Source organism: Pongo pygmaeus, chromosome 3 (assembly GCF_028885625.2).
Source record: "Pongo pygmaeus isolate AG05252 chromosome 3, NHGRI_mPonPyg2-v2.0_pri, whole genome shotgun sequence".
In the NCBI taxonomy this organism is placed as follows: Eukaryota; Metazoa; Chordata; class Mammalia; order Primates; family Hominidae; genus Pongo; species Pongo pygmaeus.
The window spans coordinates 41,934,667-41,959,536 of NC_072376.2; the positions used below are offsets into that span (position 1 = coordinate 41,934,667).

At 40.1% G+C, this 24,870-nt stretch overlaps 1 protein-coding gene across 9 annotated transcripts in view; it reads right to left on the reverse strand.

Moving 5' to 3' along the window:
- ATP8A1 (ATPase phospholipid transporting 8A1) overlaps positions 1 to 24,870 on the reverse strand; it is a 256,747-nt gene that overhangs the window by 118,739 nt on the left and 113,138 nt on the right. For all 9 annotated transcript variants that reach the window (XM_063663611.1, XM_054484585.1, XM_054484583.1 and 6 more), the window contains 3 exons: positions 23,227 to 23,296; positions 3,103 to 3,187; positions 497 to 636 (listed from right to left, as the gene is read on the reverse strand). In XM_063663611.1, the coding sequence (XP_063519681.1) occupies positions 497 to 636; positions 3,103 to 3,187; positions 23,227 to 23,296 (295 nt within the window). The remainder of the gene's footprint in view (positions 1 to 496; positions 637 to 3,102; positions 3,188 to 23,226; positions 23,297 to 24,870) is intronic.

The following is a 24,870-nucleotide window of genomic DNA, read 5'->3' on the forward strand; positions in this document are numbered from 1 at the left end:
CAGAAATAATACAGGTATATGTTTGTCACAATGACTGGGCAAGTGTAAGCACTGGATAACTCTCTTATATATATTATCAGCTATGCAAGCTGTGTGATTACAGTACTATTTTATACTGCATTGCATATTATACTTATTATTAACTCAAAGTACACATCATGTATGTAAATGTGTGCGTGTGTGTAGGGGCATGTTCCATATCCCCAGAGATCCAGAAACTGAAATACGTTGGCAAGGAGATTGCTAGACTGGCCAAACTTTGATCCAAAATTGTGAAAAGAGTGAAGATCTATACAAAGTAATGTCTAACCCCAAAGGTTTCTCAGCAACATTTTAACGCATATTAATACTTGTTAATGCTTAGATGATGAGAGGGTATTCAACAGTGAATGGTATGTCAAGATATTTTGATTTTTATTCCATTGGTTCCTTGAATAAAGATCAAAACTCTCTGGAAACTAAACCCTCTGTATGATCAACAGAATCATCCACGTACCTTTTCAATCAACTCGTAACTCTCTTCGAGTTTGAGCAGCCTGTTCTGCACAGACGTAGATGCTCGCTGATAGACTGCTCTCCACTCCTGAAAGTCGCTCTCTGAAATCTCAGCCACAGCAAAACATAAAGTTCTTAACCCTGAAAAAGATAGCATAAATCACCCAACACACCAAAGAAGATTTTCTTCAGAAGTCTGAGGTTTCTGTTTTTATTTCACAAAGTCTCATTTTGAAAAAAGTGATTCCATACAAACAATATGCTGAAGTCCAATTAAATTATGACAAAAACTTTGTATAAAATGTAGATGAATGTTCCCCTGGTCTTTAAAATTGGTACCCTGCTTCTAATTCCCAACCCTTTTAATCCATCTTCCATGCATAGTGTGGCGTTTCTAAAATCCGAATCTTATCAAGCAATTCTTTTGCTTCGAATGTTCCAATTTTTCCCCAAGACAAAATTTAAGCCCCAAAGTACAGCTTATACAGGTTTCATCAGGTGCCTTCACTCTCATTCCCTGCCATTCACTTCCCACATACGGGGGTCTTTGCACATGCTGGTAACTTTTTCTCCATTCTGCTTTTCCCAACGACTGCCCACTGTCTGCCTTGCAAGTAGTTTAAGACTTAGCTCTGAAAATCAGCTCTCTGATGCATCCTACTCTCACCCAGATGCCAAAGGCGGTAACACTCCTATGGCGTGAGTGACAATGTTTTACAGTTTTTCTTGTGTGTCTCCTCTATTAAAGCACTTGGAAAGCAGGGACCCAGAGTTCTTCAGAGTAACTCAGTACAAAGCATAGTGGCTGACTTATTATAGCGGCCTCAGATGTTTACGAAGGAAGAGAGACCCTGGTGGGGTCTATTGGGAAAGCCACCTTCCTCTTACTAGGATATATGACTGCATTTATTACTATTCTTTGTCATCATAAATCTGTAGTTTAAAAGTCTAAGTATAGTTGAGGGATAGTGGCAAAAAAGAACTGCCAGCAGATACACCCCGGGAAAACAATCAAAGCTGATATGTAAAGTGACCCACCCTGTGTCTGGTGCCTGCCAATTTCGTAACTCACATCTCTCTCAGCCAGAAAAAAGTAGATGGACTGGAAGAAACGAGAGGCCAAAACACTTGTCAGCTACCCACGGAAGCAGTTATCCAGGTTCGCAAGAAGACAACGCCCTCACTTCAGGTCATTTAACTCTTAGAATGACTAGGACCAGACGCTAGGCTTAGTGATCTCAAGACAAAATGTGTTTAAGGGAACATGTCAGAAGTAAGAAGCAAGGAACATACAAAGTTCCCAGAGAACTCTACCTTCCAAGAAAGGGTGGTCTATTGCCAGATCACTGAGAGTGGAACTTAAATCTCTGGGGCCATCTTAGGACATGTTTTTCTCTCTTGGAAACTTGGCTGGAAAACTTACTGGAGGGTAGTCATGGGGAGAAGTGTCATCAGCCCAGGGCTAGAAAGAATAGGGTGGAGGTGGGGGCCAAACCATTAAAATCTAAGAGTTGAGTATCTTTAACACCACATCCAGAGAGGAGAAAGATGCCCTCAGTTCTCCTCCAAAACAAGAAAAACCTGTGTTGTATGCTGGGTAGGTTGCACCTGCCAAGGACTGAGGCTGGGCTTTAAAGAATCTGAATCCTATGAATATATATGTTTCCCTGCTTTTACATTTTGAAGAACTACACAGAGGTTTTTCAAAAGCCATCTTTTTTTTTTTTTTGGTTTGGCTTTTGTTTTTGCCTAGTGTTTTAAAAAACATTCCTATCTTTTCTCTGCCTGAATTAACAGGAAAAAGTATTTGATCAGGTCAGTTTGGTGCCACTGGCAACAGTTCCAGCTGAAACAGAAAGGAGTGAAAACTGAAACTGGAGATTTAGATTCAGCTATAACTACCATTGTCAAGTACGAGATAAGACTACAAATTCCTGTAGTAACTGACTCTCATGTTTAACAACCCTCGCTGCCTTTCATCTAACCTAGATCCTCTCTCTAGACTATGTACTGCTTTGCCTTGCACATAATATATTTCAGGAGGACAGAAAGACAGGGCAAAGCTTGTTTATCCTATTTTGGATTCTCAGGCCTCACACAGAGCCTGGCATGTGGTAGGGGCTCTGTAAAAAAAGTCTTGAGTTGCAATAAATTGAATAACAATTTTAATAGTTACATAAGTTTTTAATAGAAAGTCTTGAGTTGAAACTAAATTTAATAGTTATTTTAACAGTTTAGGTTTATTTCTTTCTTATTCAGATTAGAATATCTGTTTTTTTTTTTGAGTCTTGTTTCTTTTCCTAATGAATTGCTCGAGATACAAAGTGAAGTATCTAAATGGTAAATATGATCCACCCTAAAAGTAAAACATTTATAGGCCCTACCATCTAAAACGTGGGAACAAAGTTGCTCAAAATTTTAATAAATATAGTTTTAGGAAAGTAAAATAAAAATACAGGCTGGGAACAGCATATAGTAATATCTAAATTGCCAACAGCTGATATCTTACTTTAGGAATCTCTAAGTCTAATAATAATAAGGATCCTGCAAGGTATCAGAAGTATATGATTTCTTTTTAATCATGCTTTATTGCCGAATTACACTTACCTTCTGTAGCAAACTGCTCTAAATGTTTTAGGGTAATTTCTTTGTATTTTGATGTCTCCGCCAGTCGATCATAAATTACAGTATCCTGGAAAACAAACAGAGGGTAAAATGACTTAATTAAGCATTCTGAGTTTAATAAAGTTGATGTTGGTAACAATAGCAGTAAGAAATCAGGGTAACAAGCACCAATCTCTTTTAGCATTCGTTTTAAAGAACAAGATATTTTTGTCTAATAATACTATTTCGCTAGCGACATTAAGTAATAAGTCTCTAGTCTTGCATCTTCATCTTTCCTCTTTCTGAATAAAACTGTAGTTATTCCCATGTTCATATCTCATATTCTACCTCACTTACCTTCCACATGCTGCAAGATCTACCCCAACCCAGAAGGTTTTCCAGAACACCTTCATAGGTATTCATAGGTGCTGCAAGGAAGAACGGTCCAGAACTCAAGTAAGTTTGGGAAACGCTGGACTGAGCAAAGCAACAGAGCTTGTCTTGCTGCAATAATCCTCGGGGACTTTAAAATGCCAGTGTGCACAGTGGATCTCGAAGGGGCTACATGCTATGTGCCCCAAACTCGTTGAATCACAGAACTTTTTAGGGGTTAGAGCATGTTTATGGGACCAGTGCTCACAGAAGAACAAACTTTAAGAAATACAGGACTAAATCCACTGAGAGGGCCAGTGGGTAATGTGGGGAGAACCTTGGACAAATCTCGAAATGCCTTAAATAGCTGAATATTTCTGATTGTGTCACTTTAGCTTTAAGACTCAGTTTACATTAATCTGTAAAATTTTGTTACCAGATTACGTTTAAAGTCCTTTTCAGCTTTAACTTCATGCACCACTTATGCTTCTTTAGTTTTTGCTCTTTTATAAACTGCCTACTATTCCTTTAGTTATTACCCAGCTTTGGTTTAGTGCTTTAAGAATTTTAGTGTTCAACCTTCATGGTTTTATTAGACCAGGAAAAAATAAATCATTTATCTGCAATTACTTTCTCAGTGGTATTACCCATTTTGGGGTCTCCAGTCTCAGGGCTGATATTTGGAAGCAGACTAATGGAGTATGATTTAGAACCCTTGAGAGAAACACAACTTAGTGACCTCAGAACAGATGGAGTATTCCAAGCTGCAATTCTGAATTTCTTTTCATTTTTCAGTGATGGAATGGGAAGCGGGGCAAAGCAAAAGGAAATAAGTTTCCCCTCATGGCTCCTTCCTGAGAATGAGAAGAATCATTTGTAAATTCTTCTTTTAAGAAGAATTAAATTTGAAAATAATATTTTCAATGATATTAATACATTCCATTCTAAAACTAAGAAAATATTTGAAAACATTAAAATCATGAAAACAAAAGTGATAAGTAATATAGTTAAAAGGATTAAATTCTGTACTGTATCCAAACATTCTAGTGGAAGACACTGACGTTTAGAATGGGAAAAATTAATTTTCTACCTTCTTTATAGTGTTAAGAAAAAGCAGAAGAAAGATGTGGCCTTCTGCACTAAATGTATAGTATGTTTTTAAAATGAAAATCGCAATCGGCTGGCCATGCCTACACATGAAAAATGAATAAACATTGTGAAGGTTAACACTGAGTGTCAACTTGATTGGATTGAAGGATACAACGTATTGATCCTGGGTGTGTCTGTGAGGGTGTTACCAAAGGAGATTAACATTTGAGTCAGTGGGCTGGGGAAGGCAGACCCACCCTTAATCTGGGTGGGCACAATCTAGTCACCTGCCAGCAAATATAAAGCAGGCAGAAAAATGTGAAACGGCAAGACTGGCCTAGCCTCCCAGCCTACATCTCTCTCCTGTGCTGGATGCTTCCTGTCCTTGAACACCGGACTCCAGGTTCTTCAGTTTTGGAACTCAGACTGGCTTTCCTTGCTCCTCAGCCTGCAGGTCCCACGGCCTATTGTGGGACCTTGTGATTGTGTGAGTTAATGCTTAAGAAACTCCCCTTTATATATATATATTTATTCTATTAATTCTGTCCCTCTAGAGAACCCCGACTAATACAGATTTTGGTACCAAGAGTGGTTCTAGAGGAACAGAATATTAAGATAGAGTTCTTTCATTGGTTTTGGGGTTTCTGGAGGTGGCTGCTTAATATGATTAGACCCCAAAATGCTAAGGACTCTACTTCTAGTAGTATGGAGAACACTGATAGTCCTTGGCATAAACTGTTTGGAGAGTTATGTAAAATAAATGCATTTGACATTCCTGATTGTTCGCTCATGACAGACAATGAGTTTAGTGACTCTATACATAATACCTTTGGCCATATGTGGAGAACCAAGGAACATAATGAAGCTGGTTGGTTGCTCCTAAGTTCAGTGGACAAAGTAATGAAAGAAAATGATGAACTCAGGGATTCTATCTCCTGGCTTCAGAAGCAGATACTGAGTCTCAAATCTGCTAAGATTGCCCTGAGTGAGAGTCTTATCTCCTGCAGGGAAAGAGCTGAAATTGTGGAAAAACAGACACAAGCTGTTATCATGCAAATGGCTGACCTGCAAGGAAAGGTGCATGCACAGCCTCAACAGGTGTCTACTGTTAAAGGGAGGACACTGATTGGAAAAGAATGGGACCCTGCAACTTGGAATGGGGACGTGTGGGAGGACCCTGATGAAGCTGGGGACACTGAATTTGTAAACTCTGAGGAACCTTTTTTGCCAAAAGTAACAGCTTCCCCATCCCCAGTAGTGGCAACATTCCCTCTCTGAACCATGCTGCCATCAGCCTTTCCACCTTTGTCTGAGGAGCTAAACCTTGTGCTGCCTGAGGTAACAATGATGGCCTCCCCTGAGGCAGTTGCCAGGCAAGATGATGTTGATTCTCTTCAGGAGCCACCCCCAACACCCCTGTTTGCTTCTAGACCTATAACTAGACTAAAGTCCCAGCGGGCCCCTAGAGGTGAGGATGAGAGTGTGACTCATGAGGAGATGTGCTACACTCAAAATGAATTGCCTGAATTTTCAAATTTATATAAGCAGAAAACTGCTAGGTCGAATGGATAAAAGACTAATTTGAGGCTGGGTCCCCTAGAGGAAGGACCCCACTACGTAACCAACAATTTATGCTGTTAATCTTTCTCCCATCCTTCCCCAAAGAGACCTCTGGCCTTTCACCAGGGTAACTGTGCATTGGTGAAAGGGAAATGATCAGAAATTTTGGGGACTACTGGACACTGGCTCTGAGCTGATGATGATTCCAGGGGACCCAAAATGTCATTGTGGTCCTCCAGTTAAAATAGGGGCTTATGGAGGTCAGGTACTTAATGGAGTTTTAGCTCAGGTCTGACTTACAGTGGGTCCAGTGGGTCTCCAGGCTCATCCTGTGGTCATTTCCCTGGTGCCAGAATGCATAATTGGCATAGACATACTTAGCAGCTGGCAGAACCCCCACATTTGCTTCCTGACTGGTAGGGTGAGTGCTATTTTGGTGCGAAAGGCCAAATGGAAGCCATGAGAGCTGCCTCTCCCTAGAAAATGGGAGAGGCAACCTACAAAATGGGAGAAAATTTTCGCAACCTACTCATCTGACAAAGGGCTAATATCCAGAATCTACAATGAACTCCAACAAATTTACAAGAAAAAAACAAACCACCCCATCAAAAAGTGGGCGAAGGACATGAACAGACACTTCTCAAAAGAAGACATTTATGCAGCCAAAAAACACATGAAAAAATGCGCACCATCACTGGCCATCAGAGAAATGCAAATCAAAACCACAATGAGACACCATCTCACACCAGTTAGAATGGCAATCATTAAAAAGTCAGGAAACAACAGGTGCTGGAGAGGATGTGGAGAAATAGGAACACTTTTACACTGTTGGTGGGACTGTAAACTAGTTCAACCCTTGTGGAAGTCAGTGTGGCGATTCCTCAGGGATCTAGAACTAGAAATTCCATTTGACCCAGCCATCCCATTACTGGGTATATACCCAAAGGACTATAAATCATGCTGCTATAAAGACACATGCACACATATGTTTATTGCAGCATTATTCACAATAGCAAAGACTTGGAACCAACCCAAATGTCCAACAATGATAGACTGGATTAAGAAAATGTGGCACATATACACCATGGAATACTATGCAGCCATAAAAAATGATGAGTTCATGTCCTTTGTAGGGACATGGATGAAATTGGAAATCATCATTCTCAGTAAACTATCGCAAGAACAAAAAACCAAACACTGCATATTCTCACTCATAGGTGGGAATTGAACAATGAGAACACATGGACACAGGAAGGGGAACATCACACTTCGGGGACTGTTGTGGGGTGGGGGGAGGGGGGAGGGGGGAGGGATAGCATTGGGAGATATACCTAATGCTAGATGACGAGTTGGTGGGTGCAGCGCACCAGCATGGCACATGTATACATATGTAACTTACCTGCACCTTGCGCACATGTACCATAGAGCCTAAAGTATAATAATAATAATAATAATAATAATAATAATAAAAAGAAAAAGAAAAAAAAAAGTAACATGCTATAAAAAAAAAAAAGTAAATCAAAAACAATAAAAACAATATCACATCCCTGGAGGGATTGCAGAGATTAGTGCCACCATCGAGGACTTGAAAGATGCAGGGGTGGTGATTCCCACCACATCCCCATTCAACTCTCCCATTTGGCCTGTGTGGAAGACACATGGATCTTGGGGAATGACATTGGATTATCATAAGTTTAACCAAGTGGTGACTCCAATTGCAGATGCTGTACCAGATGTGGTTTCATTGCTTGAGCATATTAACACATCTCCTGGTACCTGGTATGCAGCCACTGACTTGGCAAATTCCTTTTTCTCCACTCCTGCCCATAAGGCCTACCAAGCAATTTGCCTTCAATATATCTTTACTGTCCTACCTCAGGGGTATATCAACTCTCATGCTTTGTGTCACGATCTTATTGAGACCTTGATTGCTTTTCACTTCCACAAGATATCACACTGGTCCATCACACTGATGACATTATGCTGATTGGCTCTAGTGAGCAAGAAGTAGCAAACACATTGGACTTATTGGTGAGACATTTGCGTGCTAGAGGATGGGAAATAAACCTGACTAAAATTAAGGGACCTTCTACTTCAGTAAAATTTCTAGGGGTCCAGTGGTGTGGGGGCTGTTGAGATATTCCTTCTAAGGTGAAGGATAAGTTGTTGCATTTGGCCCCTCCTACAATGAGAGGCACAATGCCTAATGGGCTTATTTGGATTTTGGAGGCATCACATTCCTTATTTGGGTGTGTTACTCTGGCCCATTTATCGAGTGACCCGAAAGGCTGTCAGTTTTGAGTGGGGTCCAGAACAGGAGACAGGTCCAGGCTGCTGTACAAGCTGCTCTGCCACTTGGGCCACATGAGCCAGCAGATCCAATGGTGTCTGAGGTGTCAATGGCAAATAGGGATGCTGTTTGGAGCTTCTGGCAGGCCTCCATAGGTGAATCACAGTGGAGGCATCTAGGATTTTGCAGCAAGGCCCTGCCATAATCTGCAGGTAGCTACTCTCCTTTTGAGAGACAGCTCTTGGCTTGTTACTGGGCTTTGGTGGAAATTGAACATTTGACCATGAGTCATCAAGTCACGGTGCGACCTGAACTACCTATCATGAACTGGTTGCTTTCTGACCCATCTAGCCATGAAGTGGGTCGTGCACAGCAGCACTGCATCATCAAATTGAAGTGGTATGTATGTGATCGGGCTTGAGCAGGTCCTGAAGGCACAAGTAAGTTACGTGAGGAAGTGGCTCAAATGCCCATGGTCTGCACTCCTACCACTCTGCTTTCTCTCCCCAGCCTGCACCAATGGCCTCACAGGGAGTTCCCTATGATCAGTTGACAGACGAAAAGACTAGGGCCTAGTTCACAAGACGGTTCTGCACCATATGCAGGCACTACCCGAAAGTGGACAGCTGCAGCACGACGGCCCCTTTCTAGGACATCCCTGAAGGACAGCAGTGAAGGGAAATCTTCCCAGTGGGCAGCACTTCAAGCAGTGCACCTGGTTGTGCACTTTGCATGGAAGGAGAAATGGCCAGATGTGTGATTATATACTGATTTATGGGCTGTAGCCAATGGTTTGGCTGGATGGTCAGAGACTTGGAAGAAGCATGACTGGAAAATTGGTGACAAATAAATCTGGGCAAGAAGTATGTGGATGGACCTCTCTAAGTGGTCAAAAACTGTGAAGATATTTGTATCTCATGTGAGTGCTCACTAACGGGTGATCTCAGCAGAGGAGGATTTTAATAATCAAGTGGATAGGATGAACTGTTCTGTGGACACCACTCAGCCTCTTTCCCCAGCCACCCCTGTCATCACCCAATGGGCCCATGAACAAAGTGGCCATGGTGGCAGGGATGGAGGTTACTCATGGGTTCAGCAACATGGACTTCTATTCACCAAGGCTGACCTGGCTACAGCCACTGCTGAGTGCCCAATTTGCCAGCCGCAGAGACCAACACTGAGCCCTTGATATGGCACAATTCCTCAGGGTAAACAGCCAGCCACCTGGTGGCAGATTTTTGCATCATGGAAAAGGCAGAGGTTTGTCCTCACTGGAATAGACATTTACTCTGAATATGGGTTTGCCTATCCTGCACACAGTGCTTCTGCCAAGACTACCATCTGTGGACTCACGGTCTTCCACACAGTATTGCCTCTGACCAAGGCACTCACTTTACAGCTAAAGAAGTGTGGCAGTGGGCTCATGCATCCACTGTCACAGTATTCCACACAGCACTGCCTCTGACCAAGGCACTCACTTTATGGCTAAAGACGTGTGGCAGTGGGCTCATGCTCATGGAACTCATTGGTCTTACCATGTTCCCATCATCCTGAAGCAGCTAGATGGATAGAATGGTGGAATGGCCTTTTGAGTCACAATTACAACGTCAACTAGGTGACAACACTTTGCAGGGCTAGAGCAAAGTTCTCCAGAAGGCCGTGTATGCTCTGAATCAGCATCCAATATATGGTATTGTTTCTCCCATAGCCAGGATTCAGGGGTCCAGGAATCAAGGGGTGGAAGTGGAAGTGGCACCACTCACCATCACCCCTAGTGATCCACTAACAACATTTTTGCTTCCTGTTCCTGCGACATTATGTTCTGCTGGCCTAGAGGTCTTAGTTCCAGAGGGAGGAACACTGTCATCAGGAGACACAACAATAATTCAATTAAACTGGAAGTTAAGATTGCCACCTGGACACTTTGGGCTCCTCCTACCTTTAAGTAAACAGGCTAAGAAGGGAGTTATAGTGTTGGCTGGGGTGACTGACCCAGACCACCAAGATGAAATCAGTCTACTGCTCCATAACAGAGGTAGGAAAGAGTATGTATGGAATACAGCAGATCCATTAGGGCATCTCTTAGAATTACCATGCCCTGTGATTAAGGTCAATGGGAAACTACAACAGCCCAATCCAGGCAGGACTACAAATGGTCCAGACCCTTCAGGAATGAAGGTTTGGGTCACTCCACCAGGAAAAAAACCACAACCTGCTGAGGTGCTTGCTGAAGGCAAAGGGAAAACAGAATGGGTAGCAGAAGAAGGCAGTCAACAACACCAGTTACAACTACATGACCAGCTGCAGAAACAAGGACTGTAACTGTCATGGGTATTTCCTCACCAATTCCCCAGCTAACATCATATTGAAAAGGGAAAGGCTGAAAGCTTTCCTCCAAGAACTGGAACAAGATAAGGAAGCCCTCTTTCTTCACAGCTATTCAAAATAGTACTGGAAGTCGAGGCCAGAGCAATCAAAAAGAGAAAGAAATAAAAGGAATACAAATTGGAAATGAGGAAGTCAAATTGTTCCTCTTTGCTGATGACATGATCTTAGATCTGCAAAAACCTGAAGACTGTACCAAAAAACTTAAATTTTGATAAATTAATTCAGTCAAGTTGCAGGATACAAAATCAATGTACAAAAATCAGTAGCACTTCTATATACCAATAATATCTAGATGAGAAAGAAAAAAGCCAATCCCATTTACAACAGTCATAAAAAACATAAAACACCAGGGCCAGGTGCGGTTGGCTCACGCCTGTAATCCTAGCACTTTGGGTGGCTGAGGTGGGCATTCAAGACCTGCCTGAGCAACAGGGTGAAACCCCACCTCTACAAAAAACACAAAAAAGTTAGCCAGGTGTGGTGGCGCATGCTTGTAGTCCCAGTTACTCGGGAGTATGAGGTGGGAGGATCATGTGAGCACAGGAAGTCAGGGCTGCAGTGAGCCATGATCATACCACTGCACTCCAGCCTGGGCAGCAGAGTGAGACCCTGCCTCAAAAAAATACACACACACACACACACACACACACACACACAGACACACAGACACACACACACAAAATACATAAGAATAAATTTAACCAAGGAGGTGAAAGATCTCTATAAGAAAAACAAAACGCCTGTAATCCCAGCACATTGGGAGCACATTGGGAGGCCGAGGTGGGCTGATCACCTGAGGTCAGGAGTTCAAGACCAGCCTGGCCACCATGGTGAGACCCTGTCTCTACATAAAATACAAAAAATTAGCTGGGCATGATGGCGGGTGACTGTAATCCCAGCTACTCAGGAGGCTGAGGCAGGAGAATCGCTTGAACCCAGAAGGTGGAGGTTGTCGTGAGCTGAGATCGTGCCACCATACTCCAGCCTGGGCGACAAACTCCATCTCAAAAAAAAAAAAAAAAAGTAAATAAATTGAAGGTGACACACAAAAAATGGAAAACATCCCATGCCCCACTGGATTGGAATAATATAACTAAAATGACCATATTGCCCAAAGCAATCTATAGATTCAATACAATCCCTATCAAAATGCCAATGCTGAAAATGGCAGATAGGAGGCAGGACTAACTTGCAGCTCCCACTCAGATGGATGGAGCAGCGTGGAGACTCATATTGTGAATTGTCAGGCCTCTGAGCCCAAGCTAAGCCATCATATCCCCTGTGACTTGCACGTATACATCCAGATGGCCTGAAGCAACTGAAGATGCACAAAAGTGAAAATAGCCTTAACGGATGACATTCCACCATTGTGATTTGTTCCTGCCCCACCCTAACTGATACGATATATTCTCCCCCACCCTTAAGAAGGTACTTTGTAATATTCTCCCCCGCCCTTAAGAATGTACTTTGTATGCCTATCCCAAACCTATAAGAACTAATGATAATCCCACCACCCTTTGCTGACTCCTTTTTTGGACTTAGCCCGCCTGCACCCAGGTGAAATAAACAGCCTTGTTGCTCACACAAAGCCTGTTTGGTGAACTCTCTTCACACAGACGTGCGTGACATGAACTTTTGCTCCAAGAACTACCACATGAACATACCAGGAAAGCCAAGAGAATCCATGCTTTTTGAAGGAGGAAGACTGCAGCTGCGGGCTCCATGGGACAGCTGAGGAACTGTGAGTCAGCTTGCTTTCTCAGCTGGGAAGCTTGTAGCTGGGGACAAGTTCTCAGCCCTGCTCACTGGCTGCTTGGAAATAAACTTGGTGCTGTTGGGGGTGCACAGTGGGAGTGAGACCAGCCTTTTGGGCTGCAGGCTACATGGGTGCTGGGTAAGTCCTGTGGCTGCCAGCTTTCCCCCACTTCCCTGGTGATGTGTGTGATGCAGCAGAGGCAGCCATAATCCCCCTGGGAACATAACTCCATTGGCCTGGGAACCGCACCCCCATCCCCCACAGCAGCCTCAGCAAGTCCCACCCAAGGAGAGTCTCAGCTCAGACATGCCTGACTCTGCCCCTAGCTGATAGTCTTTGTCTACCCGCCCTGGTAGCCCAAGACAAAAGATATCTCTTGGGAGCTCTATGGCTTCACACCTACTGCCTGACCCTAGGGCAAGCTTGCATCCTCCCTATATTATAGCAGCTGATGAGCTCTTGAAAGTGCCACCTCCTGGCTGGAGGCCAATCAAAACAAAACCAGCACACTTAACAAAAATACAACCAAGGACCCTCTCCAAGTCCACTTCACTACCCTGCTACCTCCACCAAAGCAGGTGCTGGTATCCACAGCTGAGAGACCTGAAGATGGATCATATCACAGGACTTTGTGCAGACACTCCCCAGGACTGGCCCAGAGCCTGGTATCTCTGTGGGGTGGCTAGATCAAGAAGAGAAATAACAATCACTGCAGTTTGGCTCTCAGTAAGCCCCATCCCTAGAGGAAGGGGGAGAACACCAAATCAAGGGAGTACCCCATGGGATGAAAGAATCTAAACAGTTGCCCTTGAGCCCCAGATCTTCCCTCTGACATAGTCTACCCAAATGAGAAGGAACCAGAAAAACAATTCCAGTAATATGACAAAACAAGGTTCTTTAATACCCCAAAAGATCATGCTAAGTCACCACAATGGATCCAATTCAAGAAGAAATCTCTGAATTGCCAGAAACAGAATTCAGAAGGTCAATTATTAAGCTAATCAATGAGACACCAGAGAAAGGTGAAGTCTAACTTAAATAAATCCAAAAAATGATGCAGGATATGACTGGAAAAATCTCCAGTGAAACAGATAGCACAAATAAAAAACAATCGCAGCTTCTGGAAATGAAGGCCACACTTAGAGAAATGGAAAGTCTCAACAACAGATTTGAACAAGTAGAAGAAAGAACTTCAGAGCTCAAAGACGAGGCTTTTAAATTACCCCAATCTGACGAAGATAAAGAAAAAAGAATTTAAAAAAAATGAACAAAGCCTCCAACAAGTTTGGGATTGTGTTAAACGACCAAACCTAAGAATAATTGGTGTTCCTAAGGAAGAGAAATCTAAAAGTTTGGAAAACATATTTGAAGGAATAATCGAGGAAAATTTCCCTGGCCTTGCTAGAGATCTAGACATCCAAATACAAGAAGCTCAAAGAACACCTGAGAAATACATCACAAAAAGATCATCACCTCAGCACACAGTCAGCAGGTTATCTAAAGTCAAGATGAAGAAAAAAATCTTAAGAGCTATGAGGCAAAAACATCAGGTAACCTATAAATGAAAACCTATCAGATTAACAGCAGATTTCTCAGCAGAAACCCTACAAGTTAGAAGGGATTGAGGATCTACCTTTAGCCTCAAATAAAACAATTATCAGCCAAGAATTTTGTATCCAGCGAAACTAAGCTTCATAAATGAAGGAAAGATACAGTCTTTTTCAGAAAAACAAATGCTCAGAGAATTTGCCACTACCAAGCCAGCACTACAGGAACTGCTAAAAGGAGTCTAAATCTGGGAACAAATCCTTGAAATACACCAAAATAGAACTTCCTTAAAGCATAAATCTCGCAGGACCTGTAAAATAATAACACAATGAAAAAAAGGTATTCAGGCAACAAATAATATGATGAATAGAATAGAACCTCACGTGTCAATACTAACATTGGATGTAAATGGCCTAAGTGCTCCACTTAAGAGGTACAGAATGTCAGAATGGATAAGAATTCACCAACCAAGTATCTGCTGTCTTCAAGAGACTTACCTGACACATTAGGGCTCATAAAACTTAAGGTAAAGGGGTGGAAAAAGATATTCTATGCAAATGGACACCAAAAGCAAGCAGGAGTAGCTATTCCTATACTAGACAAAACAAACATAAAGCAACAGCAGTAAAAGACAAAGAGGGATATTATATAATGACAAAAGGACTAATCCAACAGGAAATATCACAATCCTAAATATATATGCACTTAACACTGGAGCGCCCAAATTTATAAAACAATTAGTACTAGACTTATAAAGGGAGATAGCAGCACAATAATAGTGGGGGACTTCAAATACTCCAATGACAGCACTAGGCAGGTCACCAAGACAGAAAGTCAACAAACAATGGACGTAAATTATACTGTCGAACAAATGGACTTAACAGATATTTACAGAACACTGTACCCAACAAATGCTGAATATACATTCTATTCATCAGCACATGGAACATTCTCCAAGAGAGACCATATGATAGACCACAAAACAAGTCTCAACAAATTTAAGAAATTTGAAATTATAGCAAGTACTATCTTAGACCACAGTGGAATCAAATTGGAAATCAACTCCAAAAGGAAACCTCAAAACCATGCAAATACATGAAAATTAAATAACCTGCTCCTGAATGATCTTTGGGTCAACAATGAAATCAAGATGGAAATTAAAAAATTATTTGAACTGAATAATAGTGACACAAACTATCAAAACCTCTGGGACACAGCGCAAGGGGTGCTAAGGGGAAAGTTCATAGCACTAAATGTCTACATCAAAAAGTCTGAAAGAGCACAAATAGACAATCTAAGGTCACACCTCAAGGAACCAGGGGAACAAGAACAAACCAACCTCAAACCCAGCAGAATAAATTACCAAGATCAGAGCAGAACTAAATGAAATTGAAACAACAACTATAAAATATAAATTAAACAAAAAGCTGGTTCTTTGAAAAGATAAATAAAATTGATAGACCATTAGCGAGATTAACCAAGAAAATAAGAGAGAAGATCCAAATAAGCTCAGTTAGAAACAAAATAGGAGATACTATAATGTAACCAATAAGACCAAAGTACAAAAGATCATTAAAGGCTACTCTGAACACCTCTACGTGCATAAACTAGAAAACCCAGAGGAGATGGACAAATTCCTGGAAATATACAACCCTCCTAGATTAAACCAGGAAGATATAGAATCTCTGAACAGATCAGCAGCAAGACTGAAATGGTAATTAAAAAGTTACCAACAAAAAAGGTCCAGGACCAGACGAATTCACAGCTGAATTCTATCAGACATTCAAAGAAGAATTGGTACCAATCCTATTGACACTATTCCAAAAGACAGAGAAAGAGGGAATCCCTTCAAAATCATTCGATGAAGCCACTATCCCCCAATACCAAAACCAGGAAAGGATATAACAAAAAAAAATACAGACCGATATCCCTGATGAACATACATACAAAAATCCTCAACAAAACTCGCTAACTGAATCCAGCAGCATATCAAAAAGATAATCCACCAGGATCAAGTGGGTTTCATACCAGGGATGCAGGGATGGTTTAACATCTGCAACTCAATAAATGTGACACACCACATAAACAGAATTAAAAACAAAAACCAGGCCGGGTGTGGTGGCTCACGCCTGTAATCCCAGCACTTTGGGAGGCTAAGGCGGGCAGATGACCCGAGGTCTGGAGTTCGAGACCACCCTGGCCAACATGGAGAAACCCTGTCTCTACTAAAAAAATACAAAATTAGCCAGGCATGGTGGTGCACGCCTGTAATCCCAGCTACTTGGGAGGCTGAGGCAAAAGAATTGCTTGAACCCAGGAGGTGGAGGTTGCGGTGAGCCGAGATCATGCCATTGCACTCCAGCCTGGGCAAAAATAGTGAAACTCTGTCTCAAAAACAACAACAACAACAACAAAAAAACAAAAAAACCCCAAAAAAACCCCACATGATCATCTCAATAGATGCAGAAAACACATTTGACAAAACCCAGCATCGCTTTATAATTAAAACCCTCAGCAATATCGACATAGAAGAGGCATACCTTAAGGTAATAAAAGTCATCTATGACAAACCCATAGTCAACATTATACTGAATGGGAAAAAGTTGAAAGCATTCCCCCGAAAACTGGAACAAGACAAAGACGCCCACTTTCACCACTTTTATTCAGCGTAATACGGAAGTTCTAGCCAGAGCAATCAGATAAGAGAAAGAAATAAAGGGGATCCAAACTGGTAAACAGGAAGTCAAACTGTCACTGTTTGCTGATGACATGATCATATACCTAAAAACTCCTCCGAAAAGCTCCTAGAACTGGTAAATGAATTCAGCAAAGTTTCAGGATACAAAATTAATGCACACCAGTAGCTCTGCTATACACCAACAGTGACCAAGCTGAAAATCAAGAACTCAACCCCTTTTACAATAGCTGCAAAAAAATAAAAATACTTAGGAATATACCTGACCAAGGAGGTGAAAGACCTCTACAAGGAAAACTACAAAACACTGCTGAAAGAAATCACAGATGACACAAACAAATGGAAACACATCCCATGCTCATGGATGGGTACAATCAACGTTGTAAAAATGACATACTGCTAAAAGCAATCTACAAATTCAATGCAATTCCCATCAAAATACCACCACCATTCTTCACAATTAGAAAAAATAATCCTAATTCTGTATGGAACCACAGAAGAGTCTGCAAAGCCAAAGCAAGACTAAGCAAAAACAACAAATCTGGAGGCATCACATAACCTGACCTCAAACTATAATATTATATAAGGCCATAGTCACCAAAACAGCATGGTAGTGGTATAAAAATAGGCATATAGACCAATGGAAGAGAATGAAGAACCCAGTAATAAAGTCAAATACTTATGGCCAACTGATCTTCAGCAAAGCAAACAAAAACATAAAGTGGGGAAAGGACACCCTATTCAACAAATGGTGCTGGGATAGTTGGCAAGTCACATGTAGAAGAATAAAACTGGATCCTCACCTGTCATCTTAGACAAAAATCAACTCAAGATGGATCAAAGACTTAAATCTAAGACCTGAAACCATAAAAACTCTAGAAGATAATATCGGAAAAACCCTTCTGGACACTGGCTTAGGCAAAGACTTCATGACCAAGAACCCAAAAGCAAATGCAACAAAGACAAAGATAAATAGATGGGACTTAAACTAAAAAGCACAGCAAAAAATATAATCAGGACAGTAAACAGACAACCCACACAGAGTGGGAGAAAATCTTCACAAAGTATGCATCTGATGAGGGACTAATATCCAGAATCTACAACAAACTCAAATCAGCAAGAGGAAAATAAACAATCCCATCAAAAAGTGGGCTAAGGACATGAACAGACAATCCTCAAAAGAAGATATACAAATGGTGAACAAACACATGAAAAAATGCTCAACATCACTAATTACCAGGGAAATGCAAATCAAAACCACAATGTGATACCACCTTACTCCTGCAAGAACGGCCATAATCAAAAACTCAAAAAATAATAGATGTTGATAGGGATGTGGTGAAAAGAGAACACTTTTACACTGCTGGTGGGAACGTAAACTAGTACAACCACTATGGAAAACAGTGTGGAGATTCCTTAAAGAACTAAAAGTAGAACTACCATTTGATCCGGCAATCCTACTCCTGGGTATCTACCCAGAGGAAAATAAGTCATTATACAAAAAAGATACTTGCACACATGTTTATAGCAGCACAATTTGCAATAGCAAAAATATGGAGCCAGCCCAGACGCCCATAAATCAACAAGTAGATAAAGAAAATGTGGTATCTGTATATACCACGGAATACTACTCAGCCATAAAAAGAGTGAAATAATGGCACTCGCAACAACCTGGATGGAATTGGAGATGATTATTCTAAGTGAAGTAACTCAGAAATGGGAAACCAAACATCATATGTTCTCACTCATAAGTGACAGCTAAGCTATGAGGATGCAAAGACATGAGAATGATACAATGTACTTTGGGACCTGGGGGGAAAGGAAGTGTGGGATGGGAATGAGGGATAAAAGACTACATATTGGGTATCGTGTACACTGCTTGGATGATGGCTGCATGGAAATCTCTGAAATCACCACTGAAGAATTTATTCATGTACTAAAAAATAAAATAAAATATCCCCCCCCAAAACAAAATACCAATGCCATTCTTCACAGTTACAAAAATAATCCTAAAATTCATATGGAACCAAAACAGAGCCCAAATAGCTAAAATAATCCTGAGCAAAAAGGACAAAGCTGGGGGCATCACATTACCTACATTCAAAATTTATTACAAGGCTATAGTAACCAAAACAACATGGTATTGGTATAAAAATAGACACATAAACCTAGGGAACTCAGAAATAAAGTCACATATTTATAACCAACTGATCTTTGACAAAGCTGATAAGAACCTACACTGGAGAAAGGTCATGCTTCTTCTTCAATAAATGGTGCTGGGAAATCTAAAAACCCAACCTAAATAAGAATGAAACTGAACCCTTATCTCTTGCCATATACAAAGAAAACAAAAAATCAAAATTGATTAAAAACAAACATAAGACTCAAACTTATAAAAATACTAGAAGAAAACCTAGGGAACACTATCCTGGGCATTGGTTTAGGCAAAAAATTTATGACCAAGATCTTGAAAACACAGGCAACAAAAACAAAAATTCACAAATGGGATTATATTAAACTAAAAAGCACAGCAAAAGAAACAATCAACAGAGTGAAGAGAATCTGTTGAATAGAAGAAAGTATCTGCAAACTATTCACCCTAAAAAGGACTAATAGCCAGAATATACAAGAAACTGAAACAACAGGCAACAAATAATTCCCTTAAAAAGTGGGAAAAGGACATGAGTAAGCATTTCTCAAAAGAAGACATACAAATGGTCAACATCACTAGCAATCAGAGGCAAATCAAAACCACAATGAGATGTATCTTACCCCAGTCAGAATGGCTATTATCAAAAAGACAACAAATAACTGATGTAGGTGAGGATGTGGAGAGAAAGGACCTCTTACATACTGTTGGTGGGAATGTAAACTAGTACAGCCACTATGGAAAACAGTATAGAGAGTTCTCAAAGAAACTAGAATTACCATTCAATCCAGCAATCGCGCTACTGGGTATGTACCCAAAGGAAAAAAAAATCAATATATCAAAGGGATACCTGCATTCACATGTTTATTGCAGCACTATTCACAATAGCAAAGATATAGAATTAACTTAAGTGTCCATCAACAGACCAATAGATTAAAAAAAACAGGTGTATATACACACAATGGTATACTATTCAGCCATAAAGAATAATGACATCATGTCATTTGCAGCATCATAGATGAAACTGGAGGTCATTATCAAGTGAAATATGCCAGGCACAGAATGACAAACATTGCATATTCTCACTTATATGTGAGAGCTAAAAAAAATATGATCACATAGAGGTAGAAAGCACAAACACCAACAGGGAAAGGTGAGACAGAGGGGGGAGGAAGGAAGGAGGGAGGATAAAGAGGACTGGGTTAAAGAGTACAAACATACAGTATGATAGAAGGAATCAATTCAATGTTTGATAGCAGAGTAGGGTGACTATACTCCACAAAAAACGTATTGTACTAAGCTGATGGACACTCTTAAGTATCCTGACTTGATCATTCTGCATTATATACATGTAATAATTTCTCATATGCCCCATAAATGTGTACAAGTAATAAAAACAAGGCTGAGACAGGAGGATCACTTGAGCCCAGGAATCTGAGGTTATAGTGTGCTATGATCACATCACTGCCCTCCAGCCTGGGTGACAGAGTGAGACCCTGTCTCTAAAAATAAATAAATAAATGAATAAATAAAATTAAAAAAATAAAAAAACTAACTACAAGAAAATGAACAACCAATTTAACAATGGGCAAAAGATCTAAAGATACCTCATCACAGAAGACATACAGATGTTAAACAAGCATATGAAAAAATGTTCAACATCATATTTCAGGGAATTGGAAATTAAGCCAACAATAAAATACCAGTACACATCTATTAGAATAGCCCAAATCCAAAACACTGACAATGTCAAACGTGGGTGAAGATGTGGAGCAACAAATGCTCTCATTAACTGCTAATGAGTATGCAAAATGGTATAGCCACTTGGAAGACAGTTTGTCAGTTTCTTACAAAATGAAACATACTCTTACTGTAAGATCTTGCAATTATTCTCCCTGGTATTTACCCAAATGAGATGAAAAACCTATGTTTACACAAAAACATGCATATGCATGTTTACAGTAGCTTCATTCATATAATTGTCAAAATTGGAAACAGATCAGGATGTCCTTCAGCAGGTGAACGGATAAACTGTGGCACATCCAGACAATGGATTATTCAGTGCTAAAAAGAAACAAGCTCTCAAGCCATGAAAAGACATGGAGGAACCTTAAATGAATATTACTAAGTGAAAGAGGCCAGTCCAGAAAGGCTATATACCATATCATTCTGACTATATGACATTCTGGAAAAGGCAGTAAAAGGAACAGTGGGGACAGTAAAAGCAACAGTGGTTGCCAGGGCCTTGGGGGAAGAGATAAATGACTAGGCAGGGCACAGGGGATTCGTAGGACAATGAAAATACTGTATATGATACCATAATGGTAGATACATGTCACTACACATTTATCCAAACCTACAGAATTTACAATACCAAGAGTGAACCCTCATGTACAGTCTAGGGTTTGGGTGATAATGATGTGTCAGTGTAGATCATGGATTGTTACAAATGTACCACTCTGGTGGGGGATGTTGATAATGGGGAAGCTATGTGTGTGTGTGATGGCAGGGCGTATATGTGGACTCCATCTTCTGCTAGGGACTTAAAACTGCTCTAAAAATAAAGTCTATATAAAATACATTAAAAATTTTTTCAGAACAGCAAAAACATATGCAAGCTAATTCTATGATTATTAAAAATGGAAGTCCACCATTTTTTATTTCTTATTCAAAGCTTTAACACCTCAAACAAGTTTCTAGGCAGAAGACGATTCCAAACTATACAAGAAAGGATGTGATTTGGGTTTTGTAAACTGGACATTTATCAACCATTTAAAGTGGGAGGTCTTAAAGGCCTTTTTTAAAAAAATTATGTATTATTATACTTTAAGTTCTAGGGTATATGCGCACAATGTGCAGTTTTGTTACATAGGTATACATGTGCCATGTTGGTTTGCTGCTCCCATCAACTCGTCATTTACATTAGGTATTTCTCTTAATACTATTCCTCCCTCAGCCTCCCACCCGCCAACGGTGTGTAATGTTCCCTTTCCTGTGTCCATGTGTTCTCATTGTTCAACTCCTACTTATGAGTGAGAACATGCGATGTTTGGTTTTCTGATCTTGTGACAGTTGCTGAGAATGATGGTTTCCAGCTTCATGCATGTCCCTGCAAAGGACATGAACTCATGCTTTTTTATGGCTGCATAGTATTCCATGGTGTATATGTGTTAAAGGCTCTCTTTATTCCCTTATCACTGAATATTACTTTTGGGATGTGGAAGATCTTTCCAATACACTTTAAAATTGTATCCCAATCTTCTTTTTATTTAATATTTCTCTGACTAGTCTAAGTTCCTGACAAGTCTTAGGTCTTATCTTCCTATCTCCAAAATGCAGTTCAAACTGTGATGCTAGAATGCATACAATGAAAAAATGTTAGGTGTTTTAATCCATGAGAATACAAAATCAAAGGAATTCTAAAACTAAATTCATGAGACATCATGAAATAATTCTACCAAAATGCTTTAAAATCAAGGCATTCAAAAATTGCATTTCATTGTCTTTAAACCAAGGCATTTAACATTCTCAAAATGAATTTAAATAATAGGCTTGAGCTTCTTAAATTCAGTTTCCAAGTTTCTATGTGATAAAGCAAGGTTGTTGATTCTATTCAAAATAGGAATGTTCCAAGTTGGGAAGTTTATAAACTAGGTAAATGGAAAGAACAGTTCAGAAGGAAAATACTGACTCATCTCAATTAAAAATAAAGGGCCCTGGTCAGATTTCTCATTTTCCCATGAGTATAAATATATTTAACCGGAAAAATTCAGTTAGAATAACATATTACTATTTCTGTCAATATAAGCTGCCAATATACCAAAGCCAAGTCAGAAATTGTTATAATTAAAACAATGCAAGACAAACTAATCCCATGACATAATTATGGTAGTAACTGTGATCTAATTTTCCCCCATTTCTATGCTCTTTAAAAAATTAGATTCAAACTAGAGTGAATCACATTCTAATACAATTTTTAAATATTTTCTGTATTTAACTGTCTTCTAACATAGTTTATATAGTATAAACCTCAAATATTATGTGTCAAAAATTGAATTATAAAAATAACCTAGGCCAAACTTTTTCAAAGCACCAAATTTACCCAGAAGGAATTCCACATTTCACCAGAAGAGGCTGTACACTATTACTATAAAACACCAACAAAAGTGGATGTCAGCAACTTCATGTTAAACATCTGTGTTACATTTCATAGAATGCCTAACATATACATTATAAACCATCATAAATCAAAACTGTAAAAAATAAAAATAAACACTTACAGCTCCTTTGCAGTAGAGTCGTAACTTCCCAGATGGAGTGCGAACAATCACTGACATTCTTTTTCTAGCACTGAAAGAAAGAGGTTTTGCATAATGTGTCACCATACCGAGGATATACATCTATGTGTTTGTCATGCCTCACATATTTTAATATTCACAGTAAAAAAATAAATCTGACCAAATCATGAGCCCTAACCTTCCACATACACAAACTATCCCCTGGGTGTACAGTTGGGCACCTGTAAAAGTTACATTATGCTTTTAAGGCACCAGGGTACCATCTACTGTTCTACTGGAATAGTTGACAAAACAGTTCCTAAGAAACCTGCAAGAGCTCATACCCACCAGAGTCAAGTCCTAGTTCAATGTTTTCCGATTTGAAAAAATATTTAAGCTGGTTTCTTAAAGGATAAATTATGTTACAGTTTTTATTAAAAATAGAAATATCAATACAAATCAATTGTTATTAAAAATAGAAACGATAATCAGTGACACCCCATCACACATGAAGGCAAATACTAGTACTTTAAAAAACAACTTAAGTATTCACAACCATAGTTTCTCAATGATGACTAGCAAACCACTGGCATCATGCTAAAAACCTAATTTATTCAGCAAAATTAAGCTAATGAGCACAAACATTTTAATACTGTTGATGACATAGTTTAATAAGAACTGTCTGTCAAGTGTACATCTTTCAATGCATTAGTAAAAAGAGATAGCAAATAACACTGAATGGAAGAAACTGTGACAGCATTACAAAGGACAGGACTCATTTGGACCATGAGTGTATAAGCATCCTCCTCAGAACTGAGGGCAGAAGAGGACTACTCAAATGTCTGTATCTATTTGTTTTACCAGCTAAAAAACTGAGATGAGTTCAATATGCAGAAGCAGTCAGTTACGGTATCATAGTGTACAGTCAGGAGTTTCTTTCAGAGGTATTTAGAAATATTTCAGTTCCCGGCCTGGCACGGTGGCTCATGCCTGTAATTCCAGCACTTTGGGAGGCTGAGGCAGGCAGATCACAAGGTCAGGAGTTCGAGACCAGCCTGACCAACATGGTGAAACCCTGTCTCTACTAAAAATACAAAAATTAGCCAGGCATGGTATCACGTGCCTGTAATCCCAGCTACTCAGGAGGCTGAGGCAGAAGAATCGCTTGAACCTGGGAGGTGGAGGTTGCAGTGAACTGAGATTGCGTCACTGCACTCCAGCCTGGGTGACAGGGTGAGACTCTGTCTAAAAAAAAAAAAAAGGAATATTTAAGTTCCCTCTTTCTTTATCCATAATGCTCCTGGTATTACCACCCCAATCTCTATCCTTGTACATCAGGAATACATTTAATTGGGCCTCCTTTGTAACGACACCTATACCTTCTACATTAGCCCTTCCTGATTCATGCCTCTTTTACTCCAGCTTTGATAATGTGGTCCCAAACTCATCAATGTCCTTGTTCTTCTCTTTTCCTGGTGAAACCTCCAAATACTGGGTGAATGAGAGAACTCTCTTTTGTGTTACATCAAAGTAGGTAGATGTTGCTGAAGAAAAGTTACCCAGCCATAGAGATTAGCAAATACACGATATACAATACCAACTGGGTGCTCCTTACTGCCCAGTAACCCATCACGTTCCAACAAGCTT